Here is a 16,898-nt window from a genome sequence, read left to right as displayed (position 1 = left end):
TCCGGCTATTTTAAATATCATTATTTTTTGAATAAAAGAAGAATATCGGAGGAAACGATAAGTTTGCCATGAATCAATGTAAAATAATATGCTATGTAAACTTGAGTGTACGTATCTCTACATTTTTTTTTTAAAAAAGAAAAAAACACATACATTTGTCTTATTTATTCTTTCGGTTTGAACATGATGAAGAATAGAAGAGGAGAAGGGGGAGGTTTCTCCAAGCAAAAGGTTCCAACGCATCGGTTCCTTTTCTTTTTTTTTATTTCCTCCACGCAAATATTCAAACATTCACACGGTACAGGTGAATCTCTTTCCCCTTTTAATTGATTTTTAAAAAATCAATTTACTAACTAATTATATGGTCATTGATTTTTCCGTTTGTTTGTTTGTCGGAGAAGAGGAGGAAAGGTGCTATCAAGTATAATACACAAAGTAAAAAAAAAAAAGAAAACAAAAATATTACTGATGCCATCTGGTCCTTGCCGAAACTAAACTAGTGTCGGTTAGTGTAGCTCATTCGTTTGCATTTTTTTTTTTACTTATATATTATTAAATTCATTCGCGTTTCGCCCCCTCATAAACTGTAGCGGCGAGGCGGAGGGGGGAAATAACGTCTGAGAATTCAGAACATATCTGTACGGAACGAAACAATTAAAACAACAGCAATACCAAAAAACAAAACAAAACAAACACACAGCTCCAGAAGCAGACGAACAGAGCCACTGAAGAACAAAAAAGAAAAAAAATGAGGTTGGGAAAATAAGAAAAAAAACAGGGAGAATGCAGTTTTGGCAAAAATATCAGTAATATGAATGGCAGTAACGGAGAATATAATACAGCTTTTTTTTCCCCCCTCTTCCTCCCTCCTCTTTCAATGGTGAGAAACAAAGCGATAACAATCGGATATTAAAAACCATGAATGAGAGGAACAGAAAGGAGGAACATTGAGGGAAGAAAGAAATAAAAATACACTACCCACCGAAAGAGAAAACAACAAAAAAGTTGTAAAAGAAACAGGGTACAAATGGCAACAAAATCACATTGGGAAACAATTACAAGCCACATCATGCATCTCCGACTTATTGAGGTTATTACTAACCACTGATATGTACCCAAGCATAATGCGCTGTGGATGAATAAAGAGGAAGACAATACGTCTACTGATACCTTAGTTTAACTAGGGGAGGGAAAAGAAAAAGGAAAAGGCAGGCAGTACCTTTACTCCATGGGAGGAATGACCAATTCACTACTGCTACGACGCAATTTTTCCACATTTTCGGGTGTCCAGCGGAAGATGATGTGTCCTTCAAGCTCCTCCTCCGTTGGGGCGTCTACGCCATATGCCGGAACAAATATGTCAAACAGCGCCTTCACTGCAGCTTCGGAGGCTTCAGGGGTGCCAACACTTACGTGAGCTCCCCAATCAACTGCCTGACGAGCAACACTGCCGCTAGTATCGACATATTGACAATAAAGGCGGTCGAGTGGCCAATAACGGCCAAATCCATCATCTTGAATACACGATTCAACAATGGTTTCACCGATGAGACCACGTCGTGTTAGCTCCTGCAGATCTGGCTGCTTCCCTTGTCCAAAATCGATGAAGTTGATAAGACGTAAGGAAGTTTTCGCGCCTGCGCCGGGGTTGGTGCTCGCCGGGAAACACAAATATTGGGGCTTCGTATCGTTATCCGGTTGAAAAATGGCGAACAAACCCTTGAACGATTGCATCAAGGTTCCGTCGGTGTCGGTACGAAGAAGGTGAGCGAAGCCAAGATTATCCCCACGAAGTTGTCCATTTAACATCAAATCTAGTATTGTGCAGTCGAACAGTGCGCGCAACACGAGTTGCATATACAAAAACTGAAAGATTTCCCCATCACACAGTGGAGAGTTTACAAGTGTGTCGTAGCAGGGATCGAAGTCGTCGTCCTCCTCTGTGAGAAATCTACCAATAACGCCATCCATCAGAGTGGTTGCGAGATAACAGAGTTTCGGCCACTCACCGGCGGGATCTGACACTCGTGTACATGTTTTGAGATCCTCTATCGACATATTGCTGGGAGGCACGGAACTAATCACAAAATCATACATATGAATATATTTCCCAATACCGTACTTTTCCATCTGATTGAAAAAGAGAAGAAACGCTACGCTCGTCAGCGATTCCTTAACGTAGTCTTCGTGGGACATATCACATGGGATAATGAAGCATTTAACTGCTACAGGAATGCTGTTTGGGCCATACCTGCCTTCATACACCAGGCTGCTTCCGCCGCTCCCGAGGTAGCGCACAATTTTAATTGAGTCCACCGGGCCCTCAAATGTTGTCACATCGCCGCATTTCAAGTACTGCCTCCAGCGCTGTACTACAGACTCTTCTTCCCCTGGTTCCTGCACACCTGGAGGCTCAGCCCCTGGTTCCTTCTCCTCTCTGGGTTTACTTTTATTTGGAGACACCGACTCTGTGGGACAAGATGCACACACAAGGAGAGGTCCCAAATCACTATTATTTGCCCACAGACGTTCGAAAGCACTTACGCTGCAGCGGTAAATACGTGGGGGGATGGCAGACTGCCACACAGAGGCTCGACCAACACCAAAGGATGATTCAAAAAGTCCAAATAGCTCCTCCAGTGCAGCGAGTGCATCCTTCGGATCGTCGACGTTGCGATGCATAGCCCACTCTGTCACAACATGTTTCCCCAAGGTACCCTGACACTGCAGCCGCGGTGACGCACCAAACAAACGCTGCTTCTTTACTTGGCGCCAACGAGCAGGGGAGGTGAAGTGGGGAATGACGGCATGGTCAAAACAGGTGATGTATAATATCTTTGACCTTGGAGGAAACATCAGCCACTTGTCTACCATAACTGGATGTTCAAACGCCAGCGGTTGCCTTCCGCTCGTCTGCACAGCTATACGATCAGTCCGAAGGATGTCGTCATCGTCACCCAGCATCATGTCGCTAAATACAACATCATAAGCGGCACGGAATATAAGTTGGATATAAAATAGTTGGAATACCTCAGCGTCTGTAAATGGGCTAGAGCAAATGGATGGTGGGACTCCGCAGTTGTAGATACGCCGCAGCTTACCCTTCATTGTCATCGGTAAGGACACAGCGACCGGTACCTTTTCATTCTTACCGTTTCCGAGACACGGAAAGCACATGTGTCGCGTTGGTGGATTGGACATCAGGTCCAACCGAAGGTGCACCTGGTGCTGCAGCAGCTCCTTCCAGTGAATCCATTGAACCGACAGAAGGGGGACGAACCTGTCACAAAATCCCGCATCCACCAACGCAAGGTACAGAGTTGCGGCTGTGGAGTACCGATACCAGCGGGAGAAGGCAGCACTTGCACCTGCTAGATGTCTTGTGGGGGTCGTGGCAGCTGAACTTGTGAGAGGTGGCACGCCATCGTAAAGAAGATGTAAAGTGAAACAGCTCCCATCATTTACGCCACCTCCAGGTATAAGTGACGCTATGGGCGAGTCCCCGACAGAGTCACATTGCACGTCAAGCACTTGTCCATCCACGTCCCGCAATCGGACCACGTGAACAGGCTTTACAGTTAATTCGTCCACAGCCGTTGCGAAGCCCGACTCTCCTTCGCTCAAAGATGCAGTAGCAGTTCGCAGTTTGCGCAGTGGGCTTGAAAAAACCGTACTGGCCGCCCTCAGTTTTAGTCCATGACGGACGCGACTAAGCGGTGGATCACGTCTTGGTGTGAGAAACTTTCTACCTTTTGTCATTTCTACCTTGTGAAAGCCCTCTTCACCCCTTTGCTTGACCTTCACTGACGCCGAGCGATTTGATGCGGGCCCGCCGTGACCATTAGTCACCAATGGTAAACCGTCCCTCTGCGAGTGCTGAGCTAAGTTAACGGCACCATCGATGCCAGATGGCACAGAATTGGCTGCTATATTTCGAGCGATCAATGTGTCTGTGGGGATAGTTCCGTCCCTTCGTCGTAGGATGGATTTGTAATGGAACTGAGGTTCAATGCAGTTGTGTGGGTCGTGAATAATATATTGCATAGGTGCGGGATGGACTTGTTATCTGCTGCTTGGTGACGCTCAGGCACAGGCGGCAAGGTTCATGTACTACTCATTCAAATGTACGGAGGGGAGAGGAAAAAAGTGTTGGGAGAAAAAATAGGAGACGATATGTAACAGCCCCTGTGCGCTGCCACTTAACAACTGACCGCACTCACACCCCCATACCCGCATAAATACTTGTAACGTTCGGTATTCGTTACTTGTGCGCAGCAAGATGACAATAGAGAGAAACGTTGGCACGCACAGTGAGATCATGCGCGCGTCTACCCGCGAGCGCGTGTGTCGGAGGCGGCGCAGACGCGGTAAGTACGATAACTTGTACCAAGGGCGCAGATAGGCGGTTAAACTAAACGAGCCCCCCATCCGGTTAATCACACAGATGTCCGTGTCTTAGCGAACGAATTGAGGAGGAGGACTCGTGCGAGGCGGTGCACTTCGTCCACTACTATGTTCATTTTTCCTCCGCTCCACCTCCTCAAGATCAGCTAGCATGGATTTCTGCCGCGCGGCCTTCTCCTCTTTGCTCCACAAGTACGGCATAAACCACGGTATATCCTTCATACGTTGATTCATTGTGTCGAGTTCCTTTAAGTACTTTACACGACTCTCCAGCGTTGTTGCTGCGTCAGCCACGAAACTCTGCAATTCCTGCTTAACATCACGTGGTAGCTCACGCTCAAGCCTTCCGCCATCATAAATCCATGTCACTCGTGGGATATGAGGACGGCGCTTCACTCTCTTAATAATAAGTTGTTGTACCCAGTGGTTGAGCTGATGCAGACGCGGCTCCAGTTCAAAGCGCGCCCCGGGATCTACAGTAAACCAAACAATATATATTTCTTTAGAGCGACGGGACCCCAACACCTCCTGTATGATAAGCTGCGTAAAGTCGATGTGCTCAGCGATGTGGCCTGGACATGCTTTAAGCGAGCGCCGCAGGTGGTATGCTACCCTTTCGGAAAACGCACGCGCGCTTGGGGACATGCTTGACTCATGTCGTAGTAGTCGAACCTCCTTGCTTATCATCCCTTCTGGGTCTGGCGCAGCAGGCCACAACGCACCAGCGGCTAGCTTCCGAGCCGCGAGGGAGCTATAGGGAATAGGTGGTTCCATGTACTTCGCTTTTTCGGCCACGGTTTCGTACTTTAACGCATCCTTTTCAGAAATCCCAAAGTTCGCACCATACCGGAGAGGCTCCAGATCACCTAAGCCCTGCAGTGCGTACGTTTTGTTAACCTTTACACCTTCACGATCAAGTCGCGATGGTTTAGAGTATAGTCGTTCCTCCACGTATCGATAGGGAGACTGATCGCCGGAGTTTATCCTGCGTCTTCGCAGAACTTCCAGGATCGTGTTGTGGCGCTGCTGAAGGGTTTGGCGTAGCGGCACAACAGACGGTTGACGGAACCGGTAGCGTAACTTCGTACGATACTTCTGAGTTTGCTTGTTTACTAGCAGCAGTCGATTGTGACAAAGCATCAAGGATCCCAACGTCTGATCAGTGATAATACTATCAATTCCCCAACCCAACGGAGTGATCGCCTCCTTTTCGTGAACAAATGTGAGTAGATGTCCCAATCGCTCTTTGGGACGACTTGCTTTCTCTTATGACCGCGCAGTGCAAACAGTACTCCTCGAAACTGCGCTCACCACCTTCGGGGCTACAATTCACTTTTACCACGCCCGGTACACCCCCCGGATTGGCACAGCTTTTCGCGCTGTCAGCCCCCACTCAACTAGCTGATAGACAAAAAACGAGAATAGACAGCGAGGCAGCCGTGGTCGATAAAACACTTGTAGTTTCTCTTACCGTTGCTCTTTCGAGCAATGTTTTTATGAAATACTAAGCACAGCACAAAACAAGAAAAAATCTTCCGAGCCTCTTAACTGTCAATCTGTGATGATGATAGAGATCCCTGTGGTCCACAGTCAGAGGCCTTACAAGACTCAGACAACAATCGTCGAAGTGTTCCCCTTTCGCTTCCGCGACTCGATTACTTCACACTCGGGAATGACGGCGACAAACATCTTACGTCCGTGGAAAACGCTAGACAATGTGTAGTGTGGGTGATGCATCTTCCTTAGTATATCACGCAGCCGAAAGAGGCAACTATCCATCATAGATTGCGCTACCTGCCCTGAGTGACGAGGGTGGAGTAATACACTACGGGAGCGCCCACTTGCAGAAGTGAAGACTCGGTGGAAATCGGCACCGTCAGAGTCGGTGTGGTCGTTGCTGTGCCCCTCGTGCGTAACATCGACAACCGAAGCGATGCTCGGTGCAACACCACCGCCTTCCCTTGTGTTTGGTTGAACTTCCTCAACAGCTGAGAAAGTTCCTCCTGGGCAACCGCTTTGTTTAGCTGCATCTTCAGCACACCGCGAGAACACATGTGCAGTTTCACCACGACATTCTTCGCTATTCGTCGAAATCACTGAGTCGTTACCGTTTCCACCACCACCACCACCACCGTCTTCGTCGTCGTTGCCTACGACCTCTCGTGCAGCCAACAGCGCCACTTCCAAGTCCTGTGCTCTGGCTGCAACGGTGTAAACACCGTTGTCGATAATCATAAGGGACTTGATACCCGTGATCTGCGATAGCAAATATCCACTACAACCTTCCCAAGGCCCTTCCAAGCGTTCTTTCTTTAAACCGCGCACACCGTCGCCTACCATGTAAGCATGAAAAGCCTCACACTGCGATAACATAAACGGAAGCACCTCCTCCACTAACTTAAGCACGGGGAAGAGGGAGTCGGGAACAACATCCAAGTAAGTGGAGCACTCGTCAGTATCGCCTTCTTTCATGCCACGCGCCACGACACCCCCTGCCCCTGCAACACCGTCATCTCCAACAAAAACACCGCCTTTCCAGCCCGTCACTGCCTCCAAATAGCAGTTCAGGTGCGGATACTTCTGAGCAATTACTGACGCTGGGGGATCATCCATAAGGAAATTGGCGGAAAACACCGATCCGAATGCAACATCCGCCAATGTGGGGTGTGGTGTTCCCAGAAGAAAGGAGACTTGCAGGCTACCATCCCCTCTCTTTGTTTGCTCCTGAAAGTGGACCTCAAGAGCATCGCATAAACGGAAGAAGTGCTCCTTCATGTAGGGGGCCGTCTCTTTGGAGACCCCCGTAACCGACGTGACCTTTTGTATCGCTTGCTTGAAAGACCCGGCAATAGCGCGCGCCGCGCCAACCCCAGGGACAAGAAAGAAGTACCGAAGGTACCCTTCTATGGTGTCAATGCCATCACCTTCAACCCAGCGGTACATCGCCCCTGTCTTGGCCAACCACCAGGAAGAGTAAAGGACAATAACCCAATTAACCATGTGAATGTTAGGGTGTTTGTGCCGGTCTATTACGAACTGGATGTCATTTTCTTCTTCGGCCACGGTTGCTTTACCGCATGAGGGGAAACTCTTCGACTGACGGATGCCACTTCGTTCAACAGCAGAAACAAGCTGCCATAACTGCAGGTACGACTTACCGTTTGGGGCAACGGTGCAAAAGGAGTTACGGGCTCGGAACACCCATGCATAGAACAAGGTTGTGGCAAACGTGCGGCAGTACACCTTGAAGGGTAAGCGCTTCAATCGCAGGTACGCTACGTGCTGATGAAATAACAGTGCATACGGTGAGCCCAGTACACGATAAGTCATGGGGTGACGGGATATTCTGTGTATTCACAACCACTCAACTGTTCTTGTTTCCTGCAACAAAATGTGATCGGCTGCCCGAGTGCTTGCGCTTCTTTGCTCTCACAAACGCCCGGTTCCCACTGCTCGGCAGTAAGCTAAAGGGATTATCGAAAAAAGCTAACGAGAGCGGGAAAAACAAAAGGTATGGTTCCTCTTCGGAAGACAACCTTCAGATTTGGGTATACAGGTCCAAACAACTCAGGGCAGTCGCACCAACACGTATTCGAAGAGGGGACGCACGGTTGAACCTACTCAGACAAACGGCGCCGTTGGGTCCCTCAAGTAGCTTTCCCACTGGTACACCCAAACACACAACGAAAGCAGTTGGGCTCACACAGGAGCGCGGTTACAGCAAACAACCCCTTTCTTCACTCGCACTGCAATTCCAGCTGCGCTACTCGTCAGCTTCGTCAATATCCGGGGGCTCCCGCACATCGTCACCCAGTATCCACTTAGCCCGCTGCAAAAGTTTGTGAATCGCCTCAACGGGCGGCAGCTCCCGAATCCTGACACTTTCCTCACCCTTGCACTGCGATTCCAGCAATCCTTCGATATTATTAATAAGTGCTATAGCATCAAGGTACAATTGTAACGTCATCTTGTCCCGATCTGTTGCTGTCTCCGCTGTTGGTCGCGTGTTCGCACTGGTACCGGTGACGGGAGAAGATGGAGATAAGAAAGCCCCCTCTTGAGTTGTTGTCTCCATTCCACCAGTACGGGCGTCACCACCACTAGACGTCAGCTCTTTGCGACGTCTCAGTTTCCCCCAGCTCTCCTCTGTTTTCTTTGCTGTTACTAGTGTGTCCCTTGCGATATTGCGAAACATCTTCAGCACATCGGTCACTACGTCAATTATTACCTCGTGCCATGTTTCAGGTGACAGGCCCCATTGAAGTTCTTCAGCAAATCGCTGTATAGGCTCAACAATGCTCGTTACGTACCATGATGGTGCTGTAGGGAGTGGCTTGCGTGTGTGCGCGTAGGCTGACTTGACAGAGCGAATATTTTGCAATCCGACAGCGCAAGCCTCTACCACACGTGATTGTACAAGTTGATGAAGCTGCTTCACAGTCCCATGACATGTCCCTTGGACGAGCAACTGCAGAAACTGCGAGCACGACGGCCCCGTAAGGGTATCTTGACTGACAGTACATATGTGCCTACTAAATGGACCCTCAAGGTATTCAGCAAGCTGTGTGAAGTCTGAACAAGCAGTCATCACGACACATAACCAATCTCGCAAAGAGCTGACGGTGCGGGTGGCTGTGCTCTGTTCAATTATGGCCTTTGCGACACGGCGAGTGACGTTTGCAACCTCGCGGAGATACTTAGGTGTCACAACGTAGATGTAAACCTCTGGGGAGAAGAGCCACTCAATGAGTTCCCTCAGCCGAGAGAAAAGACCTATGCGGAATACAACTTTCGCCACCGTGCTTTCAGTGTTCGACTCCTCTCGCAGTTGTAACCCATCTATCGTTTCCGCATGCTGCTCTGATGTTAGTGTAATAAACTCTGACACTGCTGCGTCCAGCCGTTTTGTCAGAGCATTCACTCGCATAGCACTGTAGACATCTGTGTTCCACCTCTGCTCCCACAACACCACATCAGGTGATCGCAACAGTGCTCGCAATTCCTCATCGGAAACACAATTCTTTTTCATAAGATGGAGCACCTCATGAGCCGCCACATAGCGCTGTTGAAAGGCATCTGGGTCTCCTGAATCGTAAAGTGATATCATCCTTTTCAGAAGCGACTCGAACACAATAGGGCAAACAACCGTTGGGATCGGTAAAAGTTCTGCACCAAATGCCTCACGCAGCAACGAAACAAACGGCAGGACGTCTTTTTCCAACCGATGTCGGAGTGTGTTAAGCAGGTTTATTGTCTCCACCAAACTGTGGCGTGCCTGCGTAGCAGCGCGCCATGAGAGTACTGACTCGAGAAGTGGTCGAAGGATTCGCTCACGGTACATTCGGCAGAACTCATGAACCTCATCCATCGCCTTGTATACCAGCATAATATTCAACAGTGATTTTTCTAGTTCATCACTAGGAAGCAAAGTGCACTTCTCATACACCGCAAGGTACGCTCGCGCAAGAACGCGGTGGACCATCTGCAAAGCACTGCTCAAAATTTGATCCAGCTCTGCATATTCCTGCCCCCGCTGAGGAAGAGGCGGGATCATGTGTTTGAGAGACTTCAGTTGCTGTACTAAACCAGAGATGTCTTGGAGCGCCTCGTGCAGATGTTCACTACTCGCCATAACAGCTACGGCCCGAGAAGGCTTATCCTTAAAGTGGCGTTGCCGCAGGGAGCTTTCATCATCTGGAGAGAGTAATGCAGGAGGGAGCGCCTCCAGCTGCACACAGAGGTGATCGTACAACAACAGTACCTTTAAGAAGTTCACGTCGAATATACGCATCAGCTCCAGTTCGGTTGCCTCTGCGATCTGACTAGTTACCGTATTCTCCATTTCATTGAGTTTCGCTATGTTTTCTTCTACCTTCTTCACAGCTACAGCCACGGGGTGCTGCACAAGGCGTAGGTCATCTTGCATCCCTACAAGATGTCCAGACACCTTTACAAAAGCGTCGTGCACATCCGTGTTCACGTGGCGCAAAATAATCTTGTTCAGCAGTGACATATACGTCTCAAGATCCCGGCACAAATCGTCTAGTGGCACACCATGACTTAGTTTGTTCTGGACAAACTGCACAGGGTCAAATTCGAAGGCTGCTAACATTGTTTCACCGGGTTCGTTGTAATGCTCAAAATCCATCTGCTCCGCGTCATCCGAAGCATTGACATAGTTGGCACCGGCGCTAATACATTCGCCTTCGGTATCATGCTCCGTATTATTATCGCTGTCAAGGACCACACCAAACTCATGCTCGCCAAAGCACAGCTCTATGAGTTGAAGCTGCTCCAAATCAACGGCAGGCATGACACTCCCCACATGCGCGTCCGAGTCGACAGGCTCTTCCTGTGCTGCATGCGTGTGTGTTCCTTCTTGAGCAGACAGGGTCGCAAATTGAGACATTTTCTGCTTATTGCTTCGTTTCCTTGCAGTCCAATGTTCGTTTTGCTATTCTCTCCACGCGTCGGCACGATGCCTCTGCTCCCACGAAACAAGAAGGATGGGGGGAGAAGTTTGACCAAGAAGAGAGAGTAGCTCGGTGTAAGCCTAAAGCAGAGGCTGTTTATCCATCACCACATGAAAATAACAACAACAAAACAAAGAGCTTTATTTGTTAGACCCATCAAAATAGAACGACAGTTCAGACGGCAACCCTTTCCCCCCTTTTCCTCTTCACACGTGCGCTAACCTGCAATATGCAAAGAGGAAGAAGGCACCTTCACAACCTTTCAGCTCTGCAGTGTTCCTGACCAAAGTTTCTGCCTTCACCTACTACCGCTGCCCTCCACAACCTTGCTAGACGCTAGTTACCCGCTGCTGCCGCTATCAATTTCATATGTTTCGCTCTCGCCTCTCCACTTTCCACTTCTTGCATGAACTTCATCCGCTGGTCGTAGTGTCGGTCTTCCCGAAGCCATGTAAGATTCCCGCGCACATTTTCCTTGCTTCGTGGCGTGTAGACTGCTTTCCCGAACTGCCAATCAAGATGGTGCATACGCTCCCACTCTTGAAGCAACGCGTCCCGTGTGTCATGAGGCAATGCATGGACAAAGCCCAGTTGTGGTTGAATGGGGCACTTCTGCATGACCGCCAGTGCCGCTGAGGTGATGGGTCGTTCTTGTCTTCGTTCTCGGTCCGTTGGGCGCGCGGCCCGCACATGCGTAAGGACATAATCAATGATGTTCGCTACACTTCGCAGTTCACGCCTGTCGGCCGAAGTGGGGCTGAGGCGAAAAACGCCTTCCACTACCTGGTAAATGACACGCTCCCGAATCGTTTCTTCCTCCAGTACAAAATTTTCGATAATCCTTGGCTCCGGAAGTGATGTGAGTGGCTTCCCTTCGAAATCGAGCCGCCGAAGCTCATATCCATCCCGCTGCGTCTCCAAAAAGATCACGTCAGTTAGTTTACTCATAAGATACTCCCGGATCTCTGCGTCATTCATGTTCAATACAACTTTTGCAAATTCATCGTCCCATGCCGGTGGGCGGTGGGACCTCCTTTCCTGTTTCTGTGCCTCATCTATTTGTGCAGCCTCTGGCGGTACATTAGGTAACCACGGGTATTGTGTATGCCACCACTTCCAAGCAAAGGCAGAGGTTCCGCGTGTTAACCCAACGCTTTCGGGGTTGAAGCGCTCAACGTACGGAAGCGGTCGATGGGAATGTGACTGATCCCACTTGCTGATTCCTTGAGCTTGTCTCTGCCACCGATTCAATTCACGGTACTTGTGTATGTGAGGGCGACTGCGCCTCAATACATTGTGATGTTGAGACTTCAGATTCCATGACGACAGACGAAGCATTTCCCCCTGCTCAAACTAGTAATATAAATACAAATTTGTATGTACTTATCAAAATAAGTCAACTGGGAGGACAGCTCAAGGTTATTCGTTTTTTTTTTAAAACGCTGTGTGCCTAAGCTATGTGTCAATACAGACAGTTCCCGCTCCCCTCCTAGAGGTCCACGTCCTGCACAAATTACAAGAAAACAAAAAAAACCTGGAGAAAAATGTACGGCAGCATGTTATACAACACAGTATAATAGAGGAAAACGCCAGTAATTATAAAAAGGAAGACAAATAATTATATTTTCTCTTTATTTTAAATAACTCCCTTCAAAATTCCTTCACCAAAGCACTGACATTCAAAAAAAAAAACAACAACAACAAAAGAGGTGACGTAGAGGAGGAAGAGGGTACGAGAAGGGAACATGAAAGAAGTTAGAAACGAGTGTGACACTTGTGCCCTAAAGTACAACAATTTAAAAAAAAAACTCCCGAGCGAACGGAAACACACACTTCAGGTATCATCAAAACCGCAAAAAAAAAAAAGAAGAAAAAGGAAGCAGAAAGTGGCGGTATCCATCATTGTGGTAACGATACAACATTGTACGGAGGAGACAACGTGATCCAAATAATCGCTGTGTCAGGGTGAGTGCACTGTCGCGAGGGAAACCGAAGCGATGAGAGAGTAAGTGCAAGGTTTTGAGGACGGCAATGTGCATGAAATGATCACCAATTTGAGTTGTTTCCTTCACGCTACAGAAAAGAAATATGTATACGTGCTTGAAGCCCTCCCTGGTTCACACACATAAACAGCAAAGAACGCCTTGCGTACCCAAGTGTGTGCCGCCATTGCTATTTTGATATGAATGTGCCCCGTGTAAAGAACAGTCTCACCAGCGGTGGGCAATCCCTTTAATTTTTCACAACGGGAGTGAGTGGAAAATATGGTGACGGTCGAACATCGTTGTCACCACCGCCACTACCGAGAGCGGCATGACAAAATCGCTGAGAAAAGGGAGAAGAAAATCAAAAAAGATGTTACAGATTAACCCTACATGTTCCCCGCCATCACTTCTCCCAAGCCAACTGAACCTCCTAATCCTCCCCTCCCCCTCCTCTCCTTTTCTTTCATTTTTTCGTTACACCGACATGCCACCGGTAACTCTCATTTTCAACAGCTTTTGGAGAGAAGTGGGAAGGAGGGGGATCCAACAATAGACCACCGTTTTACATGTGTGTACCCAGACGCCGCACCCCAAAAATCTCACCACCTTCGACCCATAGCTTTCCGTCTTAACTCAGCTACGAACTAACAAAACAGAGCGAACAATGCGTTTTACTGCATGAACAACATGCACACAATGCCATGATTAACTCTTGCCTTTGGCCTGATTCTTTCTATTCTCTTCCTTCTTCAGAGCTTCCTTTTTCATCCTACTCCTCTTCCTTTTCCTTTCGTCCATACTCCTTCCTTGCCGCGCCCCAGGAGTAAAGAAACGTGTATTAATTCGGGAATATGCTCCGACCCTTCTCAACAACCTCTTTTCCTTCTCTTTTACTTTTCTCCATCTCTTTTCGTTAATTATGCTTCATTTACAATTTAATGCTATTTTCGTTTCGCTTTCTTTTCATCTCTCTTTCTTTTGTTTTTCGTCATCTGTTTTTTCTCCTACCACCTTTTACTTTTTCAATTTATTTTCCCTCTCATTTTTCTCCGAGTCGTATTTAACCCTCCCGTTTCACATCGGCAGCCACGGCCGCGGTGAGTTGGAGCGGCAGAAAACAATCTCTCAAGAAAAAAAAAAGAGGATAGATGCCGTAAGGCACGTGTATAGCGAAAAGCCAAGTCATCGAAATCTCCTCCGTCTTTTCACCACCGTGGCACAGATGATACCATAGTGCTACGTATATTCACACACATACACGTATAAATACGTATATGTAGCAGGGGGGGGGGAGTAGAAACAACAAAACACCCCAACCCCCGCATCTTTTTCTTTCCACTAACCCTAACCCTAACCATAGCCCCACGAAGACATACGCGAAGTTGACCATTTTCACTGCATGAAGGCGGGAGCGGGGGAAGGGAGAGGAGGGGGAATAAAAAGAAGAGTTGAGGCGGGTACAGTTGGTGGTAACGATCCTCCACAGCACCGTCTTCACGCATATATAACTGAGAGTTCTTCCAACAACGAGAACACCTTTGAGTTGTCCTTGTTCTTATTACGCCACGCACCCAGCTCTTCCTCTGTGAAAAAGCGAGCCTGGACCATCACGGCAACAAAGTCAGGAAGGACGTTGCACATGAATGGCACCGTACACGAGGGCGCTATACTTTCCATCATGTCAGCCACAGATGGCTTACTCTCCCCTTGTCGCCCGGTTTCGCTGGCTGTGACAATGTTCTCCCACACGGCAATAAAATCCTCCTCCCACTCGCCCTCGCTCTCGTATTCTACAGAAAGTGCACCCAAATGGATGGCAGTGCGTGACACAATGTCCTTCGTAACGCAGCGAAAGTTAAATGAAGGAATGCTCCAGACTGCCTCGGCGAAGCGAGCATAGATTCGGGGGCAGTCATCGCAATCTCGGTCTGAGATGATTTTGGCAAGGGCCCACGAAAAGCCACGGGTGAGGATGTGGTTTTCAAACGAACCCTTCTGGAGAACGCTCAGCAACAGCTTCCGTTCGCTCTCGTTTGTGTCCATGAGCGCACGGATGAGAGTAACGTAAACGCTGACTTCACTGATCGGAGCGTTACTATCCTGCGGTACTAGGGCATTCAACTGCACCTTCATCCCCTCAGGATCCGTCATTCCCTCTTCGGCGGCGTCGCGAACAATAAACAAAATATTTTTCTTAAACTCTTCAAGCAGTTGCGCAGGGGGGCGAGCAAAGTTTAACCGCTTTCTTTCCTCCGGTGCGAGTCGAGAGTCGGAGAAACCATGGGCCGGTGGTGGCATATTGTTATATGATCCACCACGTGTAAGATCATTGGTACTCTGGGAACACCGCCCACCCATTCCAAGTGAGCTCGAAACTTCATGATAGCTGCCACCTCGCTTCATCCCCGGCGTGTGTTGGTATTCGGAGTTACGTGGCGGTGGTGGCGGTGGTGGCGGATGCTGGTGATATCCTCCATGTGACTGAGGTTGGTTGTGGTGTGGGAAACCTTGCTGGTGTCGTTGTTGTTGGGAATAGTGCTTCTGACCTTGTTGCTGTTGCTGTTGAGGCTGCTGTTGAGGTTGCTGCTGTTGTTGTTGTTGCTGTTGCTGTTGAGGCTGCTGTTGAGGTTGCTGCTGTTGTTGTTGTTGCTGTTGCTGTTGAGACTGCTGTTGAGGTTGCTGCTGAGATTGAATATCCTCGATAACGACTTGTTCTGGTTCTCGCGGTTTCCATCCACCGTTACGTCGATCAATGAGGTTCTGGAGGAGAAAACGTATGCGCATGGAGTAGCGCCGATTCTCCTGCATGCTAGAGAGCATTTTCCACAGCTGTTCTTGTGCGTCCGGATTCTTTTCTTCGTATAATTTACCAACAACCTCCAAGAGGTTAATTATCACCTCCAGTTCCATATCGTTGGGAACCATTTCATATATTCTTTCGTTCAGAATACGATCAATGATCTTCTGCGTGATGAGTGTTTTAAGAAAGAGCTCACCAGCAAATTTGATATTGTTCACATTCCTTTTTCGCAGCCTCTCGGCCTGCTCTTCCGACATGGTTTGCTTGGATTCCTCTACCGCGTTAGTAAACATTTGTTGGCATTTCTCTACGATCGCCACACGCACGGCACTGGGCACCTGACACGTTCCCGGAAGAAACTTAGTACGGTACTCATATTCAAAACGAACAATTGAATAGCACATCCGCGCGTAGAGCCCAGCGAACACTGGCTCCATAAGGGCTTTTTCGTAAATAAGGCGAACAACATCCTTCACTACTTCGTTGTTTATAATAATATCTGGCGTGAGAACCGTCTGCACTACCACGTCAAAATTCCATTCAGTGAGTTTGTTGAGGGCAGATTGCACTGCTCTTACGCCACGCTCTAACGAATCAATTGAGTCACGGGACTTAACCTTGAAGCCGTTCTCCGACATGACAAGTTTTTCTGTCACAACGGGCTTACAATCCGCTGCGCGTGCATCTCGTAGAATTTGGGCTAGTGAAAAACTCTCAGTAGGTGGTCGCCCGCGCCACGTGTCACGGTACGCAAGAAGATCCGACACAGACATTAGCCGCGACCCGCCAGCATATCTTGGATCGTTGCTGGTGACACCACGAGGTTTGAACAGCATTATTACACACGTCTCCCCGTTTCAAAAAAAAAAAAAATCCTATCACCTTGCTCTGTTGCTTCCTCCCTTCTTATCCCTATGAGTGAAATGCAATATATATATATATATATATATATATATATAGGTGTATATGCTATGGTTATTGGTGACAATAACGATGATGTGACCGCCCTCTGACCTGCTTGCTTGAATTGTGTAATCGGGTTTGTGTTGTTCTGACTGTAAAACTGCGTGAACGTACCAGTCTTTGAGGCAACCAACTTTGTGTTTCACCAAACGGCGGAAAGGGAAAGAAGGCAACCGTCCGCTGCCCGTTACCAACTACAGGATAGGAAAAGAGAGAAGGGTAATGAAGGGATGTATACACAACAAAATATGCGCACGTGTTTATATGGTAATA

General features: G+C 48.3%; 7 protein-coding genes across 7 annotated transcripts; 1 reads left to right on the top strand and 6 right to left on the bottom strand.

The window, feature by feature from the left end:
- Nucleotides 1-1,221: 1,221 nt before the first annotated feature.
- Nucleotides 1,222-4,044, bottom strand: TbgDal_XI11900 (hypothetical protein, conserved; the record flags this gene model as incomplete). Its single annotated transcript, XM_011782033.1, has 1 exon — nucleotides 1,222-4,044. The coding sequence occupies one exon, from the start codon at nucleotides 4,042-4,044 to the stop codon at nucleotides 1,222-1,224; it is 2,823 nt and encodes a 940-aa protein (XP_011780335.1).
- A 411-nt stretch (nucleotides 4,045-4,455) lies between these two features.
- TbgDal_XI11890 (hypothetical protein, conserved) lies at nucleotides 4,456-5,544 on the bottom strand (the record flags this gene model as incomplete). Its single annotated transcript, XM_011782032.1, has 1 exon — nucleotides 4,456-5,544. One exon carries the CDS (start codon nucleotides 5,542-5,544, stop codon nucleotides 4,456-4,458), a length of 1,089 nt encoding a protein of 362 aa, XP_011780334.1.
- Nucleotides 5,545-6,012: 468 nt separating this feature from the next.
- TbgDal_XI11880 (hypothetical protein, conserved) lies at nucleotides 6,013-7,734 on the bottom strand (the record flags this gene model as incomplete). Its single annotated transcript, XM_011782031.1, has 1 exon — nucleotides 6,013-7,734. The coding sequence occupies one exon, from the start codon at nucleotides 7,732-7,734 to the stop codon at nucleotides 6,013-6,015; it is 1,722 nt and encodes a 573-aa protein (XP_011780333.1).
- A 433-nt stretch (nucleotides 7,735-8,167) lies between these two features.
- On the bottom strand, nucleotides 8,168-10,813 carry TbgDal_XI11870 (hypothetical protein, conserved; the record flags this gene model as incomplete). The annotated part of the gene is made up of 1 exon (XM_011782030.1): nucleotides 8,168-10,813. One exon carries the CDS (start codon nucleotides 10,811-10,813, stop codon nucleotides 8,168-8,170), a length of 2,646 nt encoding a protein of 881 aa, XP_011780332.1.
- A 400-nt stretch (nucleotides 10,814-11,213) lies between these two features.
- TbgDal_XI11860 (hypothetical protein, conserved) lies at nucleotides 11,214-12,215 on the bottom strand (the record flags this gene model as incomplete). Its single annotated transcript, XM_011782029.1, has 1 exon — nucleotides 11,214-12,215. One exon carries the CDS (start codon nucleotides 12,213-12,215, stop codon nucleotides 11,214-11,216), a length of 1,002 nt encoding a protein of 333 aa, XP_011780331.1.
- A 1,566-nt stretch (nucleotides 12,216-13,781) lies between these two features.
- Nucleotides 13,782-14,096, top strand: TbgDal_XI11850 (hypothetical protein, unlikely; the record flags this gene model as incomplete). The annotated part of the gene is made up of 1 exon (XM_011782028.1): nucleotides 13,782-14,096. One exon carries the CDS (start codon nucleotides 13,782-13,784, stop codon nucleotides 14,094-14,096), a length of 315 nt encoding a protein of 104 aa, XP_011780330.1.
- A 260-nt stretch (nucleotides 14,097-14,356) lies between these two features.
- TbgDal_XI11840 (hypothetical protein, conserved) lies at nucleotides 14,357-16,498 on the bottom strand (the record flags this gene model as incomplete). Its single annotated transcript, XM_011782027.1, has 1 exon — nucleotides 14,357-16,498. One exon carries the CDS (start codon nucleotides 16,496-16,498, stop codon nucleotides 14,357-14,359), a length of 2,142 nt encoding a protein of 713 aa, XP_011780329.1.
- Between the last annotated feature and the right edge of the window lie 400 nt (nucleotides 16,499-16,898).

This window comes from Trypanosoma brucei, chromosome 11 (assembly GCF_000210295.1).
Source record: "Trypanosoma brucei gambiense DAL972 chromosome 11, complete sequence".
Taxonomy (NCBI): domain Eukaryota; phylum Euglenozoa; class Kinetoplastea; order Trypanosomatida; family Trypanosomatidae; genus Trypanosoma; species Trypanosoma brucei.
Note: the sequence above shows the minus strand (reverse complement) of the source record. Positions and strands in the feature narration are given on the sequence as shown.